This window comes from Nematolebias whitei, chromosome 14 (assembly GCF_014905685.2).
Source record: "Nematolebias whitei isolate Nwh7 chromosome 14, NemWhi1, whole genome shotgun sequence".
In the NCBI taxonomy this organism is placed as follows: Eukaryota; Metazoa; Chordata; class Actinopteri; order Cyprinodontiformes; family Rivulidae; genus Nematolebias; species Nematolebias whitei.
In genome coordinates this window covers 30,247,019-30,270,523 of record NC_056511.1, presented here as the reverse complement: position 1 = coordinate 30,270,523, position 23,505 = coordinate 30,247,019, and the positions used below count along the sequence as shown (strand labels likewise).

The window sequence follows — 23,505 nt, the reverse complement described above, 5'->3', positions numbered from 1 at the left end:
TGTAACCTGGATTAAAAGTGTGGATTATTGTAACCTGGATTAAAAGTGTGGATTATTGTAGTGAAGCTTTCGTCTTCAACCATCGACAGAGGCCTCATGTCAGTGACGATCATGTTCAGGATGTTTCAGTGAAGACAGCTGCTGCTGTGGTGTCCATGATGTCCGTCCATCATGAAGGATGTTGTTGTTTGTTGTTGTTTTCTGGAATGAGAGAGTAAATATGTTTTATAGCATAATTTACAGCAACTCAAGAAATGCCTTGTTTCACTTACAGTGTTAGGTTCAGGCAAAAGTAGCTAAAAGAGCAATTACACACACACACACACACACACACACACACGCACGCACACACACACACACACACACACACACACACATAAATTATTTAATTACACACATTTGAGTAGATGTAATAAATTACTTTAATTCCTGTTTAAATGCAATTCATCCTGCCATACCTGCAGTGTCTTCAGACTTTGCCAGCAAATTAAAAGTTGAAGCTTAATCGTTAAATTATTATCTTTGTGTTAGATTTATTTATAAATCACATTTAAACACTGCTTGTTCCAATTAAATTAAATAAAAAGTAACACACGTTCTCTATCACCGCCATTAATCAGATAAACAAACAAACAAACAAGCAGCAGCTTCAGCTACAGACAGACTGACGTTACGTTTTCTCTCTTGAAACAGAACAATGTGTTAAATTGTAGAGACTCACCTGCAACACATGAAGAATTGTATCAGCTGCAGCTCCTTCCTCCTCCTCGTGACTCCGACATGTTTATGTTTCATCTCCGTGGTTCTCTCGTGTCGTGTCGGTGATTTTCAAAGCGGCATGCTTCTCATCTTTTATCTTTGTGAAGTTCTCCCACACTTTGGAGGACTTGGGTCGAACAGTTTTCGCTGCGTTGCTCATTTGTAAAATTTACTTAATTTCCTTTGAAAACACTCTGCTCTGTTTCCTCCTCCCCCCTCGCTCTGTTCAACTCGCGCTGCAGTTTTTTTTTTCAAATTTTATTCAGTCAGTCAGCATTGACAATGAACTGCAGGTGAACGAAACGAAACGGCTCTGCAGCGCCGTGAAAGATGCATAATCGCGCGACACAACGAATCGATAACGAAATTCGTTGCCAACGCTTTTAATCATCGATTTTTATCGATTTTATCGATTCGTTGTTGCAGCCCTAGTTATTACATTGTTTTAATGCATTATTACTGCGTATGACAATAAATCTCTTGCATCTTGTATACTGTGGGAAAAATATTTTTTGCAAGTATTTGTTTATGTTAGAAAAATGTCCTTCAAATGTAAGTGTAGTACCTCTGAGAAGTAGTGGGTTTGCTTAATTTGCACGACTGTAGTGATTACACGATGTTTGAGCTGTAATCTTTTTTTGCAGAGCAGCAAGGAAAGTTTGGTTTTAGGTTCAGACACATGGAAGAAGTCTAACAAGCAAAAGAAAAGATCCCAGCTGAAAACATTGAGCCAACATGGTTATCGTTAACTTACAAACACAGCAAGAATCAAAAGGAAGCATTTAAATTATCTGACATGAAACTGCTGGATTACTGAAAGTTTAATGCGTTTCAATCAATGCAGCATGAGGTCAAAGTAGATGCACATGATTGTACAAACATGATGTTTTATACAAAAACATAACAAGAAACATGAGGTGCTAAGAATAACCACCTTTTTATTCCATTAAATAAAAGTATTTACAGCAAACCAAACAGGGATAGTTTCTAATAGAACAACAATGGCAAACACTTGTTCTGTAGTAAGTCTACATTTCCTGAATGGACAAAAAAAAAAAAAGATGTTGGACAGAAAATGTCAGACCACCTTGAGGGAAATCAAATGAAAGTATCAGGACTCCACAGCAGAGGTGAAAATGACCCAACAGAACAAAACCCATGCTCCTCCATAGTTCTATTGTAACGAACAGAAATTTCCCTATAAAACTATTTTTACAAAAGCCTGAAGGAATTTACAGGAAATTTGGGGCACAATGACCACAACCTTGGTGGACTGCCTTGTTTTTCCCACAAAGCATAAAGCTATGTCCTGCTGAGGTTCACTTTTGACTCAGAGGACGGTGACTGTTTGTATAAGGAATGCTTTTAAAAAATTGAAATACAAAGCGGAATCAACACGGATCATTTATAAAATGCAATAAATACTAAAAAGTTTGGTTTGTAATATTTGAAGTGATTTACACGTTCAGATACAGTCGGCTGCACTTTTCAGATTGTTGCTGCTATCATGTCTCAAAACCTAAAATTTAAAGTCAGTTTTCATTTTGATTATTAATACACACAATACTTCAAAAAATAAATTTAAATCTGTGTGGAATTTGAGTGTGCGTAAGTATTTAACACATGCTTGGAAGCTCTAATCATCACCTCCAGAAGCCACATAATTCCTTAAATAGATTCACCTGTGAGCAATGAAACTGCTAAATGAACAGAGTTGGGTTTTTATGGAAGAACAGCCAGAGGGAAAAAAAGCATTGCTTAAAGAAAAATAAGGCAGACTGCATGAAATGTGGCAAAAAGCTTTTTTAGAGACTCCTGAGACATAGACATACATACTGTACTGGTACCTCATACTACTTGATTTCAGAAAAAAGTATGATGTGTATTTTTACCTTCCACTGTCTTAAAAAATATGGCTTTGTAAACAGTTTTATGCAGCTAATCAGCTCTGTCATTCTTACACACTCTCAAAGTTGGCTCTATTGTCTTGTTCAGGAGCACCTCAACAATTAGGCTAGTGAGTGAAGCACCAAAACCTCCAATTAGAAGATAATCATTAGACCAGTCTTCTTGTTGAACTTAAGCAATCCCAAAGTTTCAGAGGCTTCTATCTATGAACAGATGGTATTTACATTGGGTTCTGCACAGAAAACTCCATCCCTACCAAAGAGGTTTGCTGCTTTCTGAATAATAAACCCTGGGTTACCACACCTGAAAGCCCTACTTAACAAAAAATGAGGGCCTTTAAGTCAGGGGTCCAAGCAGAACTCCAGAGGGTACAGAAAGAACTGAAACACAGACTGAAAGTGAGAAAATCCATTTGTAGTTAGGAACTGGAGAAAACTCCAGTAAAACCAGACAAGGGACATGTTAAAACAAATCACTAGCTTCCCAAGGAAAAATGTGGGGGCAATAGAAGGAAATGAACAAAGAGCAAACAAGTTAAACCAGTTTTTCAAAAGGTTTGACTCCAGTGTCCCAATCCCCAACCCCATGCAAATGACCATTATGAGCCCTGATCCGACCATTATGAGCCCTGATCCAGCCATTCTGTCACCCACCCCTGCCTTGATAACGTTGGTTACGTACTGTAACCCCAGATTCTATGAGTATAAGCGTAGCCCTTTAAGGCTGTCGCTGATGGGTTTATCCCGATATGCAAAGCATTGCACTGAAAAATTTAGTCCACGCCCACCTGCTGTGTGGGCCCCACCCGGTACGTATAAATTACGTTAAGAGCGGGAAATCGGCTCCCAAAATAGCTTTTTCTTCAGCCATTTAGGAGCCAGTGAGGCCCGACGCTTAAAGGGCTATGCTTATACTCATACAATCTGGGGTTACAGTACGTAACCAACGTTCTATTTCGTATAAGCATCGCCCTTTAAGACTGTCGCTGATGGGTTAAGGGTGAAGCGGATATTGTCCTCGCCTCACTGGGTCCATCCGAACACCATATGAAGCAGAAGCTTGCCCAAGAAACGTCTTGTCACTCAGCTCCCCATGTGCGTAATTACGCATTGCGTAATTATGTGTGCCATGCACAGACGCATGCTGTGTAACTATGCGTTCTGATTGCATGAACGCCCCGGAAAATTCAACGGGGAGGGAAAAATGCTGAAAAGAGCCATGAACCAACCGGTTTACGGCTGAACAGTATGAACAGATTAATAATAACAGGAGAGCTGATTATTAATCAAATGAACTGATTGGTAACAATAGTCGTGAACTGATTAGTGACAATAGAACCAAAATAACAATCACAACTTGTGATTGATAACAACATCTCACACTGTAATGCATGCAGACAGATGTGAGTTAAACGGAGTTCCATGAAACAACAATATTCATTCTGTAAACACTAAGGACAGAATGTGTCATGGAATGAACCGTCACATCACGTAGATAAAAGTGAATGAATGAGCAGGGTGTTGACCACGCGGCCGCAGTGCAAAATGTCCTGCGTTGTCATACCATTATGTAAGGCAGTCGAAGATGTGATACCCCTGGTCGAGTGTGCTCTGAGGTTGACAGGAGGCTCTAAATCTGATGCTCTGTAGGCTTCAGAAAAGGCCTCACACAGCCAGTGTGACAGGAGCTGGGTGGATAACGGGCGACCTGCAGATGCATCTCTATAATGCACAAACAAATGTTGACGCATTGCAGCTGTGCGCACTATGTAACACGTCAACGCCCGCACCGGACAGAGAAGATGAAAAGACGCTACTTCTTCTGATCTGGGGGGGGGGGGGGGGGGGGGACCCCTCCAACGAAATCACTCTTGATTTAAAAGAGCTCGTGATGTTTTAAGGTATAAAAGCTGGGTTTGGTCTTAAATCAGCTGAGCTGCCGTCAGCCTGAATTCTGAAACATGACGGAGCGACAGAGAGGACAGATAAATCACTCACTCTCTTAGCGGATGTTAAAGCCAACAGCAGGGTTGTTTAAAGAAACAAGAAATTAAGTGGAATCTGATCCAGAGGTTCAAATGTAGTTTTGATCAGGACCTGCAGGACCAGTGTTAAATCCCACTGTGGAAAAAGTGGGTATGAAACAGGCCTGCGTCTCTGTACACCTTTTAGAAAACGCTTCATCAGCGGATGATTAAAATCTGTTCTGTCTCCAAACCCTTCGTGGCAGGAAGAGATGGCTGCAGCGTACGTTTTAATCGTGCTGGACGCCAAATTCCTGTCCATCAGCTGCTGCCGAAAAGACAGCATGCCACCTAATGGACATGAGGTGGCCTCTACACCCTTCTCTGTACACTAGCGCTGAAATACTGTCCGCTTTGATGTGCACAGCGCTGTGGTAGATGCAGTATGTGAAACCTGAATTGTGCGCACTACATCCTGTGGGAGACCCATCCTCTCTAAGCGGATCCGTTCAGCGGCCAGACCACAGGTGCTGGCCTATTTCTGGGTAACTCCTGATCGCTCCTCCTGCCTGGAGGAGAGCGTCTTCCCTCCATGGCAGTTTCCACGGGCGCCCCGACACGCATTCGGGGGCCACCAAGAGAGCTGTCAATCCCTCCTCCTGAACTCGGTCCAGGAACCGTAAAATCAGAGGAGGTGGAGGAAAAACGTGTACAGAAGCGTTTTGGGCCATGGGCTGTGGGCAAACACATCCACCCCCAGCGGTGGTTCGTCTCGCGGGCTCAGAGAAAACCGTAATTGACACGGAGCGTTTTCTCGTGTCACAAACAGGCCCACAGCAGCTATTTCAATCAGAGTCAAAATGCTCCGTCAGAGGATGATTAAAGGTTGTTCCGTCTCCGACAACTTTGAGACAAAGAAAACATGGCCGCAGCATACGATAATTGTGCTGGACACCAGATTTCTGTTTATCGACTGCTGCAGAAAAGGACAGCATGTCATCCAGTTGACATGAAGTGGCCTCTACGCTTTCTCTGTACACCTTTTACAAAACGTTTCATCAGCAGATGATTAAAGCTGTTCTGTCTTGAAAATTTTGTGACAGGAAGAGATGGCCGCAGTGAACGTTTTACACGAGCTGAACGCCAGATCTCTGTCCATCAGCTGCTGCAGAAAGGACGGCACACCACCTAGTGAACATGAAATGGCCTCTACACCTTTCTCTGTACAGCAGCGCTGAAAAACTGACCACTTGATGTGAACAGCGCTGTGGTAGTTGCAGCACGTGAATCCTGAATCGTACGCACTACATCTTGAGAGAGATCCATCCTCTCAAAAAGATCCGCACAGCAGCCAGACCACAGGTGCTGGCCTATTCTGAATAACTCCTGATCGCTCCTCCCGCCTGGAGGAGAGTGTCCTCCCTCCACGGCAGGTTCCACGAGCGCCCCGATAACAAGTGTCGTAGGCCTGGGAACCATGATGCGTTCACACACTTGGGACAGGGGAGCTGTCAGTCCCTCTTCCTGAGCTCGGTTCAGAAAACCGTGATATCAGAGGGAGAGAGGGAGGTGAAGAAACATTACGACCACAGGCTGTGAGCAGACACGTCCACCCCACTCCAATGGAGAGCAGACTGGGTGTGCCCCACACAGCATCTGTCTCACAATGTGGCACATGGGTTGAGCGCATACATCTCCTGCCAGTTATGTATGCAACAGTCACTTGCTGTCTGTGTGAATCAAAAATTCTGATGATTTGCAGCTCAAAGGCAAGTGTTGAATCACATTCAAAAAAACCCGTGCGACACTCCAAAAACATTTAAATGAGCTGCTGTGTAGAGAACCACAGCGCCCCCACAGCTCGTTAAATGTGTGTGCCTCCGTGAAATCTGACATGTGTGACGTAGGTCTGCTGACAGAAAACAGCTGATATCACTCAACCGGTTCACGTGAGTTGCACTGCTGCACCTGTCTGTACAAACTGCTCAGCAGCAGCAGGTGTCCAGATAAGCAGAATTCTCCTCCCTGCTCCGTGCGGTGGCTGCAGAGCGGCTCGGGCACATTAATGGAGTGTTGTTTCTCACAGTTCAAAATTGACAAATCTAGAATAAATCTCATCTTTCCGGTTTGTTGGGACCAGGGAGTGACGAGAGAGGAACCCTGCGTTTTCCTCTCCTTCTGAGACTCTGGAACATTACATTTAAATCAGAATTTCCTGAGCTTCTGCGAGAGGGGATGAGATCTGTTCAGAAATGACAGAAAACGTCATTAGAGTTCCTCCGCACCGGGGTTTAAGCTGTACTGCAGCGTAAATCCCCGGATGAAAACGGTTCGCCCATCCGTCTGGAGCGCGCGCTCATTGCCACTCGTTTATAAAGTTATCAAGCGGGCACGCGTTTATGCTGTGAACTCACATGCATGCTGATGTGAGCTGGTGCGCGCTGAAGGAGAAAGAAAACACGGGCGCCCCCGAGCATGCAAATCGTTGTGCGTTTGCTGATGCTGCGGGACGCAGCTCATGTGCTGTGCTCACATTGTGTGCAGCTGATCCGTGTAAACGCTCGGGGAGCGGGTGCACGTATGAGCCGATTGCCAGGATTGCCGCGGGAGCGCGTTTTTGACGCTGGTGCGGTCAGGAAGCAGCGCACGGCATCGGTGGGGCGAGGTTACCACTGGACTCGGTGTGCAGACCACGTTCATTCTTGGCTGCGAATCACGTGAGCTTTTGAGTGATTCCACGAGCTGCAGTATTAATTCAGAAAACCTTCTTCGAGGATGAAGGAGCAGAGCCGCTGTGAGGCTTGTGAAACTGTTGACGTCGCGGGAGCGCGCATTTGACACCACTGCGACGAAAACGTGTGTCGCTCCTGCCGAGAGTGAGATACGTTACTGGGCTCGTACCGCGGTCTCACGTTAACGTTGACGTGAACGGCGGGCGCTAAGAGCTGCGTGCGCGCTTTCATGCCGCGGGAGCGCGTGTTGGCACCGCTGGCAGTGAATGAAAACAACCTTAAAAGGTTCATTCGTGATGAGTGTGTGTGATGGGGCCGCTTGTCAGATTATCCGTGCTGACAGCCTGGCTAAAAGACACTTCATCATAAAATGATGTTTATTTCACATCGTGTCATCAACACACCTCCAGCAACCCGACACCTGGTTATCCTCCCTTGAGCTCTGTTTGTTGTCCTAGAGGGCCCCCTGTTGGCGAAATCCGGGAAAAAGATGAACTTCCGGATGCCGGGGATGTCTGACGAGAGGGGCTGGCGTAGCAGAGCTGGGGAGGCGTTGTACAGCCATGGAGCATCTTGAAATGATCTCTCACTGATGAAAAAAGGCCCTCCAACAAAAGCTTCTGCAGCTCTCCTGAGAAGAAGGTGGAGTGACGAGCCAGGAGAACCTCTGGGACCTCGTCTTATAAATAGCACCTTCTCAGAGTGGATCAACCAGTTTTGCTGCTGACAACCAAAACCAGCTGCTCACATGGTCAAGAAGGACCATCAGCCTAATGATGGATCATTACCCTTTGGAGCACAAGTTAGGAGTCATCAGGACTCTGTACCACAGAGCAGACAGCATCCCCACTAACTCAGGAGCCAGGCAGAAGGAGAAATCCCACACAAGACAGGCTCTAGAGCAATGTGGATATCCTAACTGGGCCTTCCTGAAAGCAGAGAAGAAACCCAAACAGGACTCCAGTCAGCCATCAGGTGAAAAGGAGGAACCCAGACCCAGACCAGTGGTCATTCTGTATGTTGAGGGAGTATCAGAAAAAATGAGACGTTTATTTTCTAAACATAACGTCCCAGTGGCTTTTAAACCCCAAAATACATTACGACAAAGACTGGTTCAACCCAAAGATCCAGTCCACCGGCACAAAAAGAGTAATATTGTGTTAGCTGTTCAGTGTCAGGAGGGCTGTGATCATTCTTCCATCGGGGAAACTAAACAGCCACTGGCCAAAAGGATGGCCCAGCACAGAAGATGAAAATCATCAGGCCAGGACTCTGCGGTCTACACTCATCTCCAGACCAGCGGTCACTCTTTCAAGGATGAAGATGTTCACATCCTGGACAGAGAGGAACGATGGTTTGAGAGAGGAGTAAAAGAGGCCATCTTTGTGAAAAGAAATCGTCTGACAAATTGTCAGGCCACATGTCAGAAAACTTTCAGACAACCACTGGGAATTGACAAATACTGAAGTTGAAGCTTCTTGTGTTATAAAACAGCAGCTCCCCTATTTCTGGCCCTGAACATTATGTTTGCAGTGAACTTTCTAACAATGACTGCTGACATTAAAGTACAAAAATACATAGCACAGCAGAAGACCACTCCCTGAAAACAAAAACGCTGCTTCATGAGCAACAAGCGGTTCACCGGTGTCCTCTGTCACTAAGGGATTTGAATACTAAGTTGGTAGAGCTGCCACTTCTATGAGAAAAGGTTGCTGGATCAAATCCTGACTGGGGGCATTTCTGGGTGGAGTTTGCATATTCTCTCGCTGCATGTGTGGGTTTTCTCCGGGTACTCCGGTTTCCTCCCACAGACCAAAAACATGCATGTTAGGCTGATTGGTAACTCTGAATTGTCTCTAGGTGTGAGTAAGAGAGTGAATGGTTGTTTGTCTCATTTGTCTATGTGTCCCTGTGACTTGTGACCTATCCAGGGTGTCCCCCACCTCTCACACAGTGACTGCTGGATGTGGGCAACAGTGACCCCCGTGACCTGAAAATGAAGAAGTGAGTAAATGGTAAATGGACTGTACTTATATAGCGCCTTTCTATCTTATTTCAAGATACTCAAAGCGCTTTACACTACAATCTGTGTCTCATTTACCCATTCATACAGCACTCTACTAGATCTCTACAAAGCTAATTGAACAAATCATTCTAAAGAGACTAATCAGAGCTTTATCACATTCATACACTGATGGGACACACATCAGAGGTTAGGAGTGTTAGGATTTGTGTCAGGAGCGAACCCAGAGTGCAGAACAGGGACTCAACTCAGCAGATATACAAAAATAGGCTTTTAATGATAAACGAAAAGTACAAAATAAACAAGCTGACGGGGCAGCAAAACTTACATGAACTAGGAAGGAGGCACAGGGAACTCAGGAGACACGAGAGACACGGGGAACTCGAGGGACCAGGAAGACTCAGGGAAAGACTCAGGAGACCCAAGGAAGAGTACCCAACGAAGACGACCCGACGAAGAACAAGACAGAATAGGACGGCTTAAATACAGGGAGAAGACGAGACATGATAACAAACAGCTGGGACGAGACACAGGTGGCAACAATGGAAACTAATGAGGAAGCACGAGGGAAACAGACACAAACCGGGCCACAGAAAAGTACCATCCTTACAAGGAGAGGTTCAGTGTCTTGCCCAGGGACACTTCGGCATGTGACTACTGGTGGATTTGAACCCCCAACTCTCGCATTGGAGGACAACTGCTTTAACCACTCAGCCACAGCCGCCCTTTACCCCTCAGTAAAGATGATGGATGGATGGATGGATGGATGGATGGATGGATGGATGGATGGAAATTCAAGTGGATAGGAGTTACATTGTGTATAAGAGGAGAGGTAGTTTTTTCTTGCTTGTTTCAGGCAGCGCAGAGTGACGGATCCTGGTGAGCGAAGGGAGTAATTTTATCTACCTCCAGGCACATTGGTAGAGCCAGGGGGTGGCCAATGGTGGCCTTGGCCACCATAGATTAATCTTCGGCCACCCCAATCATTTGAGGAAACGATATGTTTAAGTAATATAAAGAAGAGTAGTTACCTCAAATGATTGGGGTGGCTGGTTTACTTTTTTTTTTTTCATTTTTTTTTTTTCATTTAGCCTTTATTTATACAGGTAGTCTCATTGAGCCACGACAACTCATTTTCAAGAGAGACCTGTTTAGGGAGCACATGGAGGGGGTTAAGGGCCTTGCTCATGGGCCCAGAGTGGGGCGAATGAGGGTGGGGGCAAGTGTGAGTGTTTCACCTACCCCACCCACAATTTTGATGTTGTCGGGGCCGGGGCGTGAACCTTCGATCTTCGGATCACAGGCCCACCTCTCTAACCTCTGCGCCACCACTCCACTCCACATCTATTGATGTGGCAAACCAATTTTCCACAGTGACCTTCTTAGGCCTAGATGCAGCAACACACCGAAATGGAAGAAGGCTAGGGGTGGGTTGGGCGATATGGCTCAAATATAATATTGTGATATTTCAGAGCATTCTGACGAGAATGATAAATTTTGTGATATAACAAAAAAAAACAGAACTCATAGTTATTGATTTAGTAAAATTAACTTGTTGCTTTGCAGTATTATATAAAAACAAAACACAAACAAACAAACAAACAAAAACAACAAGGGTTAATTTTACTGAAATTACTTTATTTAGTAAAGTAGTCAGTCTCAAAGTATAAAAATAAAAATGATCCTGCTGTTATTTAGATTGAAAAAATCTGCACAAAATAGAGCAACAAAATCCACCACAAAAACTAAAGTGCAGGTGCAGTTTCCAAAAATAACTAAATAAAATGAAATCTTAAGATCTGTTGAGCATAAATGTAACATATAACAAAATATATGTTGCCTTTAAATGAGCTATAACTTCCAGAACTTGTAACAAGGTGATCAGCTGACCCTGAAGCTGTGGTGTTTCAGCTTCCTCTGTTCCTGAAGGAATGATTAATTTCTCTGATGCTCTGTCTCTGATCACCTGACTCTGTTCTTGCTCCATGGACTGTGAATTCAAGAAACAGACATGTGCGTGTCTGTACCTGCAGTTTAGAGCTGGATGGAGAGACAGCTGAGCCGCACGCTGTTTGTTTTTAGCTTTTTAGCTAGCTAGCATTGTGCGCAGCTAATTAGCGTTACGCCAGCACCGACAGGTGGGAGGGGGTGTGCGCAGTTCGGTTTGGTAGTTCGGCGCGCTCGGTTCTGTTAATGGGGCAGGGCGCCCCGCTTGTATAATAGCAGGGGAAACACTGACATACTTACATCATGAAATTAACATATCGTGATATAATTTATTTTCCTGGGCAAGCTTTTTTTACCGGTATTATTGTGAATGATAAGATAAGGCCCAGCCCTAGATGGAATGCTTATTTTTCAAGTTATCCAGTTCACAAGGTTTACATACATTTATGGCAGCAGCCATCTTGGATTATGACATGGCAAACCACTTTTTCATAGGGACTTTTCTTATGCCTAGATGTTGAGATACACCAGAATGGAAGTTGGTACCTCACTTATTTTCCACAAGATGGATGAAGGGTATTTTTGATTCCCCTCTTCGCTCTGCAATGGGGGACAAAACCACCAGCTAGTTTTAGGGACGTCATTTTATTGCTGTTCTTTTCAGGCTGTTGCATTTCTCAAAGTCTTCCTCCTCTATGACTTACTATTGTTTCTGCATACTGCTTGAATACAGTGATGGTTGTCATATCAAATTTCTCTCCAAAAAAGTACAATTTCTCTCTTGTAAATGAGTCCCTGAGGCTCAATGGGATTAACCTGTATAAAAAAAGGTTGAATGAATTTACCATCTGGAAATAAGATAAATGCTTTAATTTTATCAGTGTCTTAGTCAGTGACTATAAAGTCGTTTTCACACTAGATAGTCCGGTAGACTCGGTTCAGGACCAATATTCATGAGCTTTTGTTTACATTTAAGCTAGTGCGTTTGCATTCACACTGCACTGTGCAGTCGAGTCAACCTGTTGAACCAACCTATTCCCCCACTCGCCTGTGGGGGCGCTGCAACAAGAACTACTGAAAGAAACCACACAAAAACCTCTTCTTCTTTTTCTGTAAATAAAAATAAAAACGAAGTGGCATCAAGTTTTAGCAGTTTTAGGAGTTATATTTTGTCATTTCTCAAAAATGGACTTAGCATGAGCAGAAGATGAGACAGAAGACCATGGAGAATATTGTTTTTCACACAAGGCAGCTGACGGCTCCATATAAGGTAAGAGAAATGCGTGTTTGTTTACCCTGCGGAGCGGGGCTCGGTCTGTTTGCATTCACACTGTACTCGAACCGCGCTGGAGTTCTCTTCTACCGGACCGAGACCTAGGTTTTAGCCCGGGCCAGAGTTCGCCTTTTTGTTCCGTGACAGAGATCGATGGCGCGTCCACACCTCCCTAAACGAGCCGGACTTTCAAGGAAAACGAGCTAGAGTTCAATTAAAGCGGACTAAACAGGTCTAGTGTGAATGCACCCTAAAACTGTCAGCTCTGATAAAAAAAAAGCATCAGTATAAATGCTCATCTGTGCAGGCAGACTTTTTTTATATAATACTGTTAAACACAGTTATGATGTGAAACAAGTTTATTCTATAATGTTTTAATATAAATGATCACATTATCTTGCACACAATAGTGCATCTTATGTGTTTTTTGCATAACTGTATACAAGTTAATAATTGACTAAATATAATTTGTGTAAATGGGACTGCTGATTGCACAGGGTTGACAGACCTGGAAAGCCTTGCGTCCACTGGGAGAGGTCAGACATGTGACAGAACGCTGGTCCACCAGGTCCAGAGCCTGTAGTGCACAAGAGCCGAAGACAAATTTCAGCCTATAAGAAAAGAAAAAAGGAGGACAAGAATCAAAGGAAAGTCATAATGCCAACAAGTAATACAAAGATAGTGCTGATTATTATTTCTTTTTTTAACATTTTATTACAAAAAATACAAGTTGGTGGTAACCCTCCTGTTGCCCATGGGTCAAAATGACCTACTAGGCCCCGGTTTTGTGAGTCATTTTGACCCAAGGGCAGCAGGAGGCTTGTTTTTTTTTTTTTGCCACAAAAACACTGAATTTCCTCATCAGGTAAACTCCTGACGGATAATAAGCTTAGAGTCAGTGTTAAAATACAAAATAACTATCTAAACTGCACTGCAGTTTATGAGTGTGTTTGACTTATGACTCTTTTGATTTTGGTAGTTGTCAAATAAGGGCAGCACGGTGGCGCAACTGGTAGAGCTGCTGCCTCTCAGCGAGCAGGTCCTTGGTTCAAACCCCGGTCCAGGGGCCTTTCTGGGTGGAGTTTGCATGTTCTCTCCGTGCATGCGTGGGTTTTCTCCGGGTGCTCCGGTTTCCTCCCACAGTCCAAAAACATGCATGTTAGGCTGATTGGTAACTCTAAATTGTCCCTAGGTGTGAGTGAGAGAGTGAATGTTTGTTTGTCTCTATGTGGCCCTGTGATGGACTTGCGACCCGTCCAGGGTGTACCCCGCCTCTCGCACAGTGATTGCTGGACATGGGCACCAGCGACCCCCGTGACCCAAAATGGAATAAGCGGGTAAAGAAAATGGATGGATGGTTGTCAAATAAATGAAAAAGTAAATTTTGCTTATCTATGATACATATTTTCTTTATTTTAACTAATTCTGATTTTTTTTTTTTTATGCACAGAAGTAAGATCTTCTTGTGGGCTACCAGAGTGAGATGATCTCTAAAAGAAAAAAAAATCTGAAGAACAAACCGGATATAAATATGTGGAGTCAGACAGTGAACGGTCCTCCTCTGAGCACAACTCAACTCCCAAAGACAGGAAATGTTTTTTTAAGAACCAGAACAGCGCCCTGACCCCGTGTCTCAGTGAAACATCACTTTTGGGAAATCCAGACGCTAAAATTGTGTTCTTCATTCTCCTGCATTTTTTGGTGATTTCAAACTGAGCAATGTTCATGACCTTTGACATCTCAACTCCGACCACACTGGGTGATTAGTGTTTACTGAAGATCTAATGAGTCAGAGCTTTAACATATCCGGCAGCACAATGGCTCAGCTGGTAGAGCTGCTATCTCTCAGTGAGAAGGTCACCAGATCGAATCCCGGTTAGGGTCCAATCGAGCAGAGTTTGCATGTTCTCTCCGTGCATGCATGGATTTCTCCAGGTTCTCCGGTTTCCTCCCACAGACCAAAAACATGCATGTTAGACTGATTGATAACTCTAAATTGTCCATAGGTGTGAGTGAGAGAGTGAATGGTTGTTTGTCTAGTTTGTCTCTATGTGTCCCTGTGATGGACTGGAGACCTGCCCAGGGTATCCCCCACCTCTCGCACAGTGACTGCTGTTGACATCAGCGATACCCATGACCCAGAACAGAAGAAGCAGGTAAAGGTAATGGATGGATAGTTTCAGAATTACAAATAGATAAATAAACAAAAATCTGACATGTATTAAAGAAAATATTTACTTACGCAATAAGCAGATCATCAGAAACTGGGGAGAAAACAAATGTTTTTACTAAAATCCAAAACTACAGTTCCACAATTTATTCTCAGACAGTTTGTATAAAACTTAAACACTAACTGCAGATATTTGTTAAGCTAAATCTATAAACAGACAGTTTAGTTAGTTATTTTAAAATGGAAAATCAGTTATTTAATTTAATAAAGGTGTAATAAGTTATGGCATGCTAAGCAATACTGGAAACAGTTCCAATACTGCTTAGTTTAGGATATGGTAAAATCCTTTAATTATTGTGTACAGTGCACAAATAACACGGTTGTTAAATCTATTGCACACCAACTGATATTACAACTCCTTAAACAAAACATAATTTGTTCATCTGTAATTTGGCATACATAATCGGGGATAGTGATGGTAGTTTAAATTAAATCATACATGTTTAAAACATTTTTTACAATCCTTAAAGAAACAAAAAATGTTTTAGGTTTGTGTCTGGCTCACATGGAGGAAACAACACCTTTACTGAAGGATATATTCATTACAAAATAATTAAAATCTAAATTTAAACAAATTAATTCAGCTTCTTCTGTTATGGCTTAGAGGGAAACATAAACATGACTTTTCCAAGTATAACACAAAAAGCGCTCTTCAGCTGTGTAAATGTGTATTTCTCTTTAGAAAAACTTGGAACATTTCATTCTGATGCAGCAGCGCCACCTACAGACAAACTCCTACATTACAGCAACACGAAGTTAAAATACTGTATTTCAGCTACACTTTATTAACAACTGTTTCATTAACGCATATATTTTATTTACATTTGCAATAATTACTAATTACTTTATTTCAATAGTTACTTTAATTTTCTTAAAATAAGTGTATGATTCCATGATGGCTACTGACTCTAGCCACTTCTCCGTACAACTAAACAAGCTAGCAGCAGAAGTCATTGCCAGTGATGTTCAGTGCTAACGCTTAGCTTACTTTGAGACGTTTCTTCATATGTTTTCTGGATATCTTGAAAAAGCTGCTCAGCCACAGCCGGTAACAGTGAATGCATTTTAAACGACGGGATGTTGTTACGGGAAGTTGTACGACTTCCGGTGAACGAGCTGGGCGCTATCCCACATAGATATCATATGATATCTATGCTATCCCATAGATATCTTTTTTTTTTTCCCCATAGATATCATATAAACACTAGATCCACTAGATGGACACTAGATGCTGTATCTAGTGTTTATATCTATGCGCTATCCTATCAAAGTAAAAGACCCAGCGCCATTATGGCAAGCTCAAAACTCAGTTTAAGATATCTGGTATGTAAGCGTGGTGAATCCCCTAAAGTAGCTCGCATGGTCTTGTTCACGCATGCGCAGAACATCATTGCTTTCTCAAACGGCTCATGACAGAGGTAAGAGAAAAATTTAAGTTTACATTTTTGTATAAATAACGTGATTTTCCAAAAAGTTTAATTTTAGTGTAAAGCTGCTTTTAATTTTGTCTTGTTTCTGTGCTTTTCCTGCACTTTCTATTTTAAACTTTTTTTGTCACCCACTAGTTCCAAGCAGAGCCCTGTAAAGAGAGAGTTGCGACACTCTTTGAACTCGCCGAAACGCGGTCACGTGGTTCATGCAGCTCCCCATAGTTCCAAACAGCTCATCGCTGTCGGTCAGTTTGAGCAGCTGCTGGTGCAGCATAACACAAAAATCGACTTTTCTTACTTTACCTGACGTCTTTCAGTAATTGCTGAGCAGTAACGAACTGATTACTTAACCGATTATTGATTATTTCACAGACTATGCATTTTATCAAAGCATTTTTAGAAGCGGCTGATACATTTATCATTAAATTTTAGAAGGAAACGAGACTGCCAACACATATTTGTTAGAAAAAAAATGTATATGCAATACAATGATCAATATAGCCACATCAGTGTTTTATAACGTTACACACGATAAAAAAAGATCAGAGTAACTCCTGTTATAAAGCTGTTTCTGATGTTCTCTGCATGAGAATGCTCCACCTTGTCCTCCATGCAGCATCAGATCTGCTCCAGCTTACCTCAGATCATCTGGATGAATTCTTGATTTCTATAGAAGATATTAATTCAACCTTTATTTAAACAGGTTCGTCCCATTGAGCCACGAGGACTCATTTACAAGAGAGACTGAATAGAATTGTTGTATTTGTCGTTTTTTTATGTCAACCAAGTACCTGATAACTGAGTTGATTGTAGCCTGACAACTATTGTAAAACTGTAATTCATTGATTAAAATGTTAATTTAAATGAAACTGTTTCTAGTTAAAATCATAACAGATGACAAAATAAGTGTTAACTGTGCAAAAATAAATTTCCAAACAATTATAAAATATGTAAAATGTAAAGCAAGCTTTAATAAAGTACTTTTACTGACATTTATACTGTTTATTAATGACATCATCTCAAGTCAGCAGGAGCACCATCATCATCATCATCATCATCACAACAACATAAAGTGAGAGCTGTAAATTTAATCTGCACAAACATTTTCAATCAGGGCTCAAAATGTTTAACTGTCAAAGAAATGTGCAAGAAAATAAACTAATGTCACTCTACAGACACATTTAGAGAGAGGACAGTTCACAGAGACACAGTGAGGACGTGTGAGACAGAGACACAGTGAGGACATGTGAGACAGAGACACAGTGAGGACGTGTGAGACAGAGACACAGTGAGGACGTGTGAGACTGAAGGAGGTTCAACCATTTGTTCATGGACCAAAACCAGATGAGAAGAACAGCAGAACTTCCACTGACCAGTGATCTGACCAGTGATCACACATGTTGTTCTAAATTAAACTTTGGTACGAACAGTGTTACAATAAGACATGTCATATTTTTATTGAACAATAATCTTCATTCTAACAGTGACATAATTTCAGAGACTGAGGAAGAAACAGAAATGAGGCGAGTGAGATGGGGGAAAGATGAAAATGTGTCCTCAGAGGACGGGGACATGTCAGGATCTGATGATCCAGGATCAACAGGACCAGGAGGATGGATCAACAGGCAGTCAGGGAACAGAGATGAAAAACCTGAGGGAACAATTAGAACACAAAAAAATACATAAGCAGGACAGAAGAAACTCACAGACAAGAAAATTAACTCAGTCCTGTGAAGAAAAATGTTAATGGAAAATAAATTGACATATTTTTCCAAAAGATCAGATGAAGACAACTGGCATGAAGAATAACTTCCATCTCCATCTCAATGTACCTGTGATAGTTTAATAAGTGTTTTGTTACTGTCCTACAGTTTATTGATGCTGATATGTTCTTGGTAATAATTCTTATTTCTTGTTCTGTCTTGAAAGAGTCTCATCTCAACTTGACCCATGATTACCAAACACTAAACTAATAATATAAAACTAATGTAAATGAACAGTCCTGCAGTAAATACTAACTTTGTGAAGGTTATGGTGGTAAAGTAATTTTATTCAAACATCTTGATTCAGCTGTTATTGATTAATAGAAGACAGAAAATGAGATCTTGTACCTTTGTGATACTTTGAATGCAACATTCAGTTCATGAAGTCATTCTCCTCTGGTTTACCTGGAAAACATGAAAAAAATGGACTCATCTCCACAATCACGTTTTTCTTTAATGATAATGTCACAATTTATGCTGCAGTCTTTGACAAATGATCTATAACTTTAACTAAATTATGTCAGTCTTGTTGTCATGTTGTCATCATTCTTTGTTAAATCAGGTCTCTCTTGTAAATGAGTCCTCGAGGCTCAATGGGATTTACCTGTAGAAATAAAGGTTGAACGAATCTCTCAGGAAAAAAGGCCAAATATTTTCTAGTTGAGTTCAGTAACTGGAATTACCATAAATTAAAAAAAGACCACCTTTCAAAATGTAAGCAGTAATATATATTTTAAAACGTTGAATTAGAAATAGACCCGTTTAAACCGTCATGTTGCAGAGCAGCTGCAGTTAAAACACAACTAGCAATTTAAAACGTTTCATTAACTAAAACTGGAGACATGAAGTATTAATGTTGATAAATTGAGGTACAGAACAGTCAGATAACGCTTCACAATGGAGAAAAAGTGTCGCATTTTCATTAACTTACCGGAAAAACACGGAAAATGAACTACGTTCAATGCTGAACCCGCTGCTGTTTGGAACTCTTTGCCGCTTCATGACCCACGTGACTTCCGCATTCCATTCTTTCTATGGGAGTCTATGGGAGTGTCGCAATTCTCTCTTTACAGGGCTCTGGTTCCAAGTAGCGGGCAGCACGGTGGCGCAACTGGTAGAGCTGCTGCCTCTCAGCGAGCAGGTCCTTGGTTCACACCCCGGTCCAGGGGCCTTTCTGGGTGGAGTTTGCATGTTCTCTCTGTGCATGCGTGGGTTTTCTCCAGGTGCTCCGGTTTCCTCCCACAGACCAAAAACATGCATGTTAGGCTGATTGGTAACTCTAAATTGTCCCTAGGTGTGAGTGAGAGAGTGAATGTTTGTTTGTCTCGTTTGTCTCTATATGACCCTGTGATGGACTTGCAACCCGTCCAGGGTGTACCCCGCCCCTCGCACAGTGATTGCTGGACATGGGCACCAGCGACCCCCGTGACCCAAAATGGAATAAGCGGGTAAAGATAATGGATGGATGGATAGTTCCAAGTAATAGTGTGTGTGTATGTGTGTGCGTGGACACGTTCATGTGATCATTATAAATATATATAAAATAGATGTCGGTTTTAAATGTTTATGAAAGGCATCTTTGTTATGTCAGATGATTCATAGATGTGTTGCAGGGAGGCACAACGTTTTTGTATACTGCACATCTCCAGTATTTAGAAAAAGTCATATCAAAGTCCATCTTTTAGCCTTCATAAAATGTACACAACTACACTCAACACCAACCTATGAACATTGTTGTGTGAACTGGGACTGAGTTTTGCAACACCTGCCCAGGCCCCACCTTGCTCCAAAGGACCAGAGCATTGCAGCACGTCCAAAATCAGACATTTTCTATGCTTCTCCAGAATCAAACTATTGTAACACTTCTCCAGAACTCATCCGTTTCTACGCTTCTCGATATTTTAATCAATGTAGCACTTCTTCAGGGCTGACCTGTCCTAGCTCTACAACACCTCAGTTGAAGATCAGTGACTGGACAATATCATTATTGTCATCATTTTTTATTGTTTAGTTTAGGGTTTTTTTTTTTTTTTTGGACTGCATACAGCTGAAACCAAATGTTTAAGTGTATAAAAGGACACATAACCATTTATTTCTCACTGTCTTACATTAGACTAAATCTTTACTGTTTTAGGTCGTTAGGACTGCTGTTGGCAATCCTGATATTTCTGAATGCCTGAATTATGAAAAAATGCAATTTTTAGAGGATCTTTTATTACCTGTATAAATAAAGGGTAAATGAAAATGAAAAAAAAAAAACACTCTTCAAAATCACCATGTTAACACTGTAGTGTGGTCAAGGACAGCTTTGCTGAGGACATACGGTCCCACCAAATGTGTTATTTAAAACACGTACGGTCCCACCAAATGTGGGGTGCTGCTTCGCTGTACCTTCACTAACAATTATTTCAATATAACGGGTTCTTTCTTTTTCGAGTTAAATTAACGCCATGTGACGAGGTAACTGTGAGGATTGTTTAACCAGTGACAAGAGACGTTAATTTTCCTTTGACCCATCAGAATAAATGCGGTCATTTATTTAACAGAATCAAAATTTAACATCAAAACACGTACACATGATTAGCTGATCTGGTTCTGATTAATAAAACTTGGCACGCTTTACTAATAAGACAAAACATTTCTGAAGGCATCTGGATTACTGGCAAAATAGAAGAGTTTAAAGGGAGGGGTTTAGAGGTTTAAAGAAAAGATGAGTGAAGAGAGGTGTATGTTGTTGACCAAACTTGGCACGCTTCTTTCAATCACCAGCTCAAACCTCCGGTACACTTAGCACGTCATGACTCGTTACCTTCGCAGGAGATAAATCAGCTCCGGTGTTGGGTCCATTTCAACGCTACTTTCAGCGTCTCCGGTAAGAGCGGCTGGTCATCGTCAGAAGTCGTGTCGATTTACTCAGTTCAACAAACAGGCTCAGCTCCCTTCGAAGTTGGAGGCGTTACACCCGGGTGGATTCACAGCAAGCATCTGTGAGTCCGTCAGAGTTTCCACTCAGAAGTGGAAGACTCCACAAGGCTTGAGAAGACTCCATCAAAGACTGAGTTCAACTCAGATCCAAGACTTCAGAAGAACGGAGTAGACTCCGTAGTTCCAGGAAGTGTGGACTTTTAAAGAGTTCTCACTTCCGGTCACTTAGGACTTCCTGATTGGTTGAAACAACCAACAGGGGGTGTTCTAGTGATGTCAGAGGGTTATTAAAAGTCAAAAGAGGATTCAGTAATGTTTAGGAACGTTTAGTACAGACAGAGAAATGTTATGGCGAAGTGAGAGGAACGCAGATGCCAGTGTTTCTCTTTTTACCGTCTGCTATGTTTAAAAACAATACAGCCCGTTCTAATAACTTCTTTCTGACTGTCTCTGACTTTTGACCGACATCACTACTTCCCCTTTAGACAGAAAATCAAAATGCATAATTACTTTGTAAATAGACATTTAACTTGATTTCTAATTTAAATGAGGTATAAAAAAATAATTAATACTGTTTCACAGTTGATTTAAAATGAGTGGTTCACTTCAACATTAGGAATGATATGAACTAAACACCCTTTGATTATCAAGATATTGTAAAATAGTAATGATAATAAAAAAGAAGAGTGTTCTTTCAATTGATTATTTCAGGATACAATTAGACAGTCTCTGGATGAGCTAATTTGTATTTCTGGATTCAAATCAATGAAATAACAGTTCCTGTCCCATGAAGGTCTTCAGAGACAGGTTTTGGTCGGAGGCCTAGTTCACTACAACACATACTAGGAATGTTATGGCTTTAAAAAAATTGTGAAAGTCCATTTAATGGTGTCATAGCTTTGAAAACTTTTGATTGTTTAGTAAGTTAGTTGGAGACACCTCATCACGGAAAATAAAACAGCCAAGTTATCAGGAAGAGAATGGCGGACCTCCACAACTCTGGTTCATCCTTAGGTACAATGTCCAGATGTTCCACATTCATATGTTCAGATATATGGAAGTATTACCTGAATGTTCTGCTGTCACACTGCTCAGGAAGGAGATGGGTTTTATATTCCCAATAATAAAGGCACAACTTCAATGTGTAACTACGTATGTGGCTATAATTGCAGGGATGCATGATATTGGACTTTTGGCCAATATCCAATATGTTACTCATTTGGCCAATATCCAATATGTTACTCATTTGGCCAATATCCAATATGTTACTCATTTGGCCAATATCCAATACCTATACCGATGTTTTTCCCCTGAACCTAGTTACATAGACTACATAGCTTTCTCTGCTGTGTAATTAAAATACTACATTCTTCTGCATGATCTTTGTCAGTTTGGCCTGCTACCAAATGCAGATGCCAAAAAGGTGGCTGAAAATGATGTAACACTTTAACTTGGATTATTTTTAATGTCAATTTTATTCATGACATTTACTCTCTCCAACACAATGACAACACTCGAACAGTGCAAATTTGTAAATTTTCAAAAATCTAAACTCAATGGCACGCATGATGTCTTTTTTTTTTTTTTGTGATGGCCTCCCTTCTCCCCTTACAGCCATCCTCTCCACACCATTATTATGAAATATTTATTCTAGTGACTATCTAGTGTAGGTTTTTTTTTTTTTTAATAGGATAGAAAGAAAGAAAAGACAAAGAAAGACTCCAAAATATAAGAAATATACACAAAGAGAGCACACGGCAAAACAACCGGCCACTGTCTGTTCACCTGCAAAGAACATGACAAAACACAGCAACAAAATACATATGTATAAAGAACTTAAAATATTCATTGCTTTGCAGTAAGTTTCCATAAATATATATGCCCATACCTACGTCTATATACATACATACATACACATGAATATAAATTCATATACATATCTATATATCTACATATAAAGCCTACATAAGCATCCCTGCTTCTATTTGTGTGTGGTTGTGAGCATGCATAAGTGTATAAGGCTTCTCTAATAGAACATTTAATAGTAACTGTGAAGCAGCAGAGACCCGACCCCCAAGACCAGAGGCAGACAAAAAAAGGGGGGATCAGAGCCCAAGACCCCAGGAGGGACCCCGACCGCGGAGCCCCCAGGGCCACCCACACAGGACGAACCACTCGCCCACCCCCCAGATCGGACTACAGGGGAGAGCCGGAAGAACCCCACCAGCGACCACATACAGTGACCCCCCGGGGCCAACAGCGACGAACTCATAGGCCCCCGCCGGAACCCGCCGCAGCGATTCAGCTCCAGGCCCGGGCACGAAGGCCCGGGCACCGAGGACCCACACCACCCAGGCCAAGGCCTGACAGGGCCAGAGGACCCGAGCCCCACCAGGCAAACACCAGGCCGAGCCGACACAGGCCCAAGCGCCCAGCCCCCGACTCCAAGGGCCCCAAGCGCGCCGGCAGGCAAGGGCACACCCCACCGCGCATGATGTCTTAACGTTGTGCTGGCGCTGCAGGCATCCTTGTCACTGGGTTGTCATACAAAA

At 42.1% G+C, this 23,505-nt stretch overlaps 1 protein-coding gene across 1 annotated transcript in view; it reads left to right on the top strand.

Moving 5' to 3' along the window:
• The window catches only part of specc1 (sperm antigen with calponin homology and coiled-coil domains 1), a 314,251-nt gene extending 306,370 nt beyond the window's left edge, over window positions 1-7,881 (top strand). The window contains exon 12 of the mRNA XM_037687657.1: window positions 7,821-7,881. Within this exon, the coding sequence (XP_037543585.1) occupies window positions 7,821-7,881 (61 nt within the window). The remainder of the gene's footprint in view (window positions 1-7,820) is intronic.
• Window positions 7,882-23,505: the final 15,624 nt, after the last annotated feature.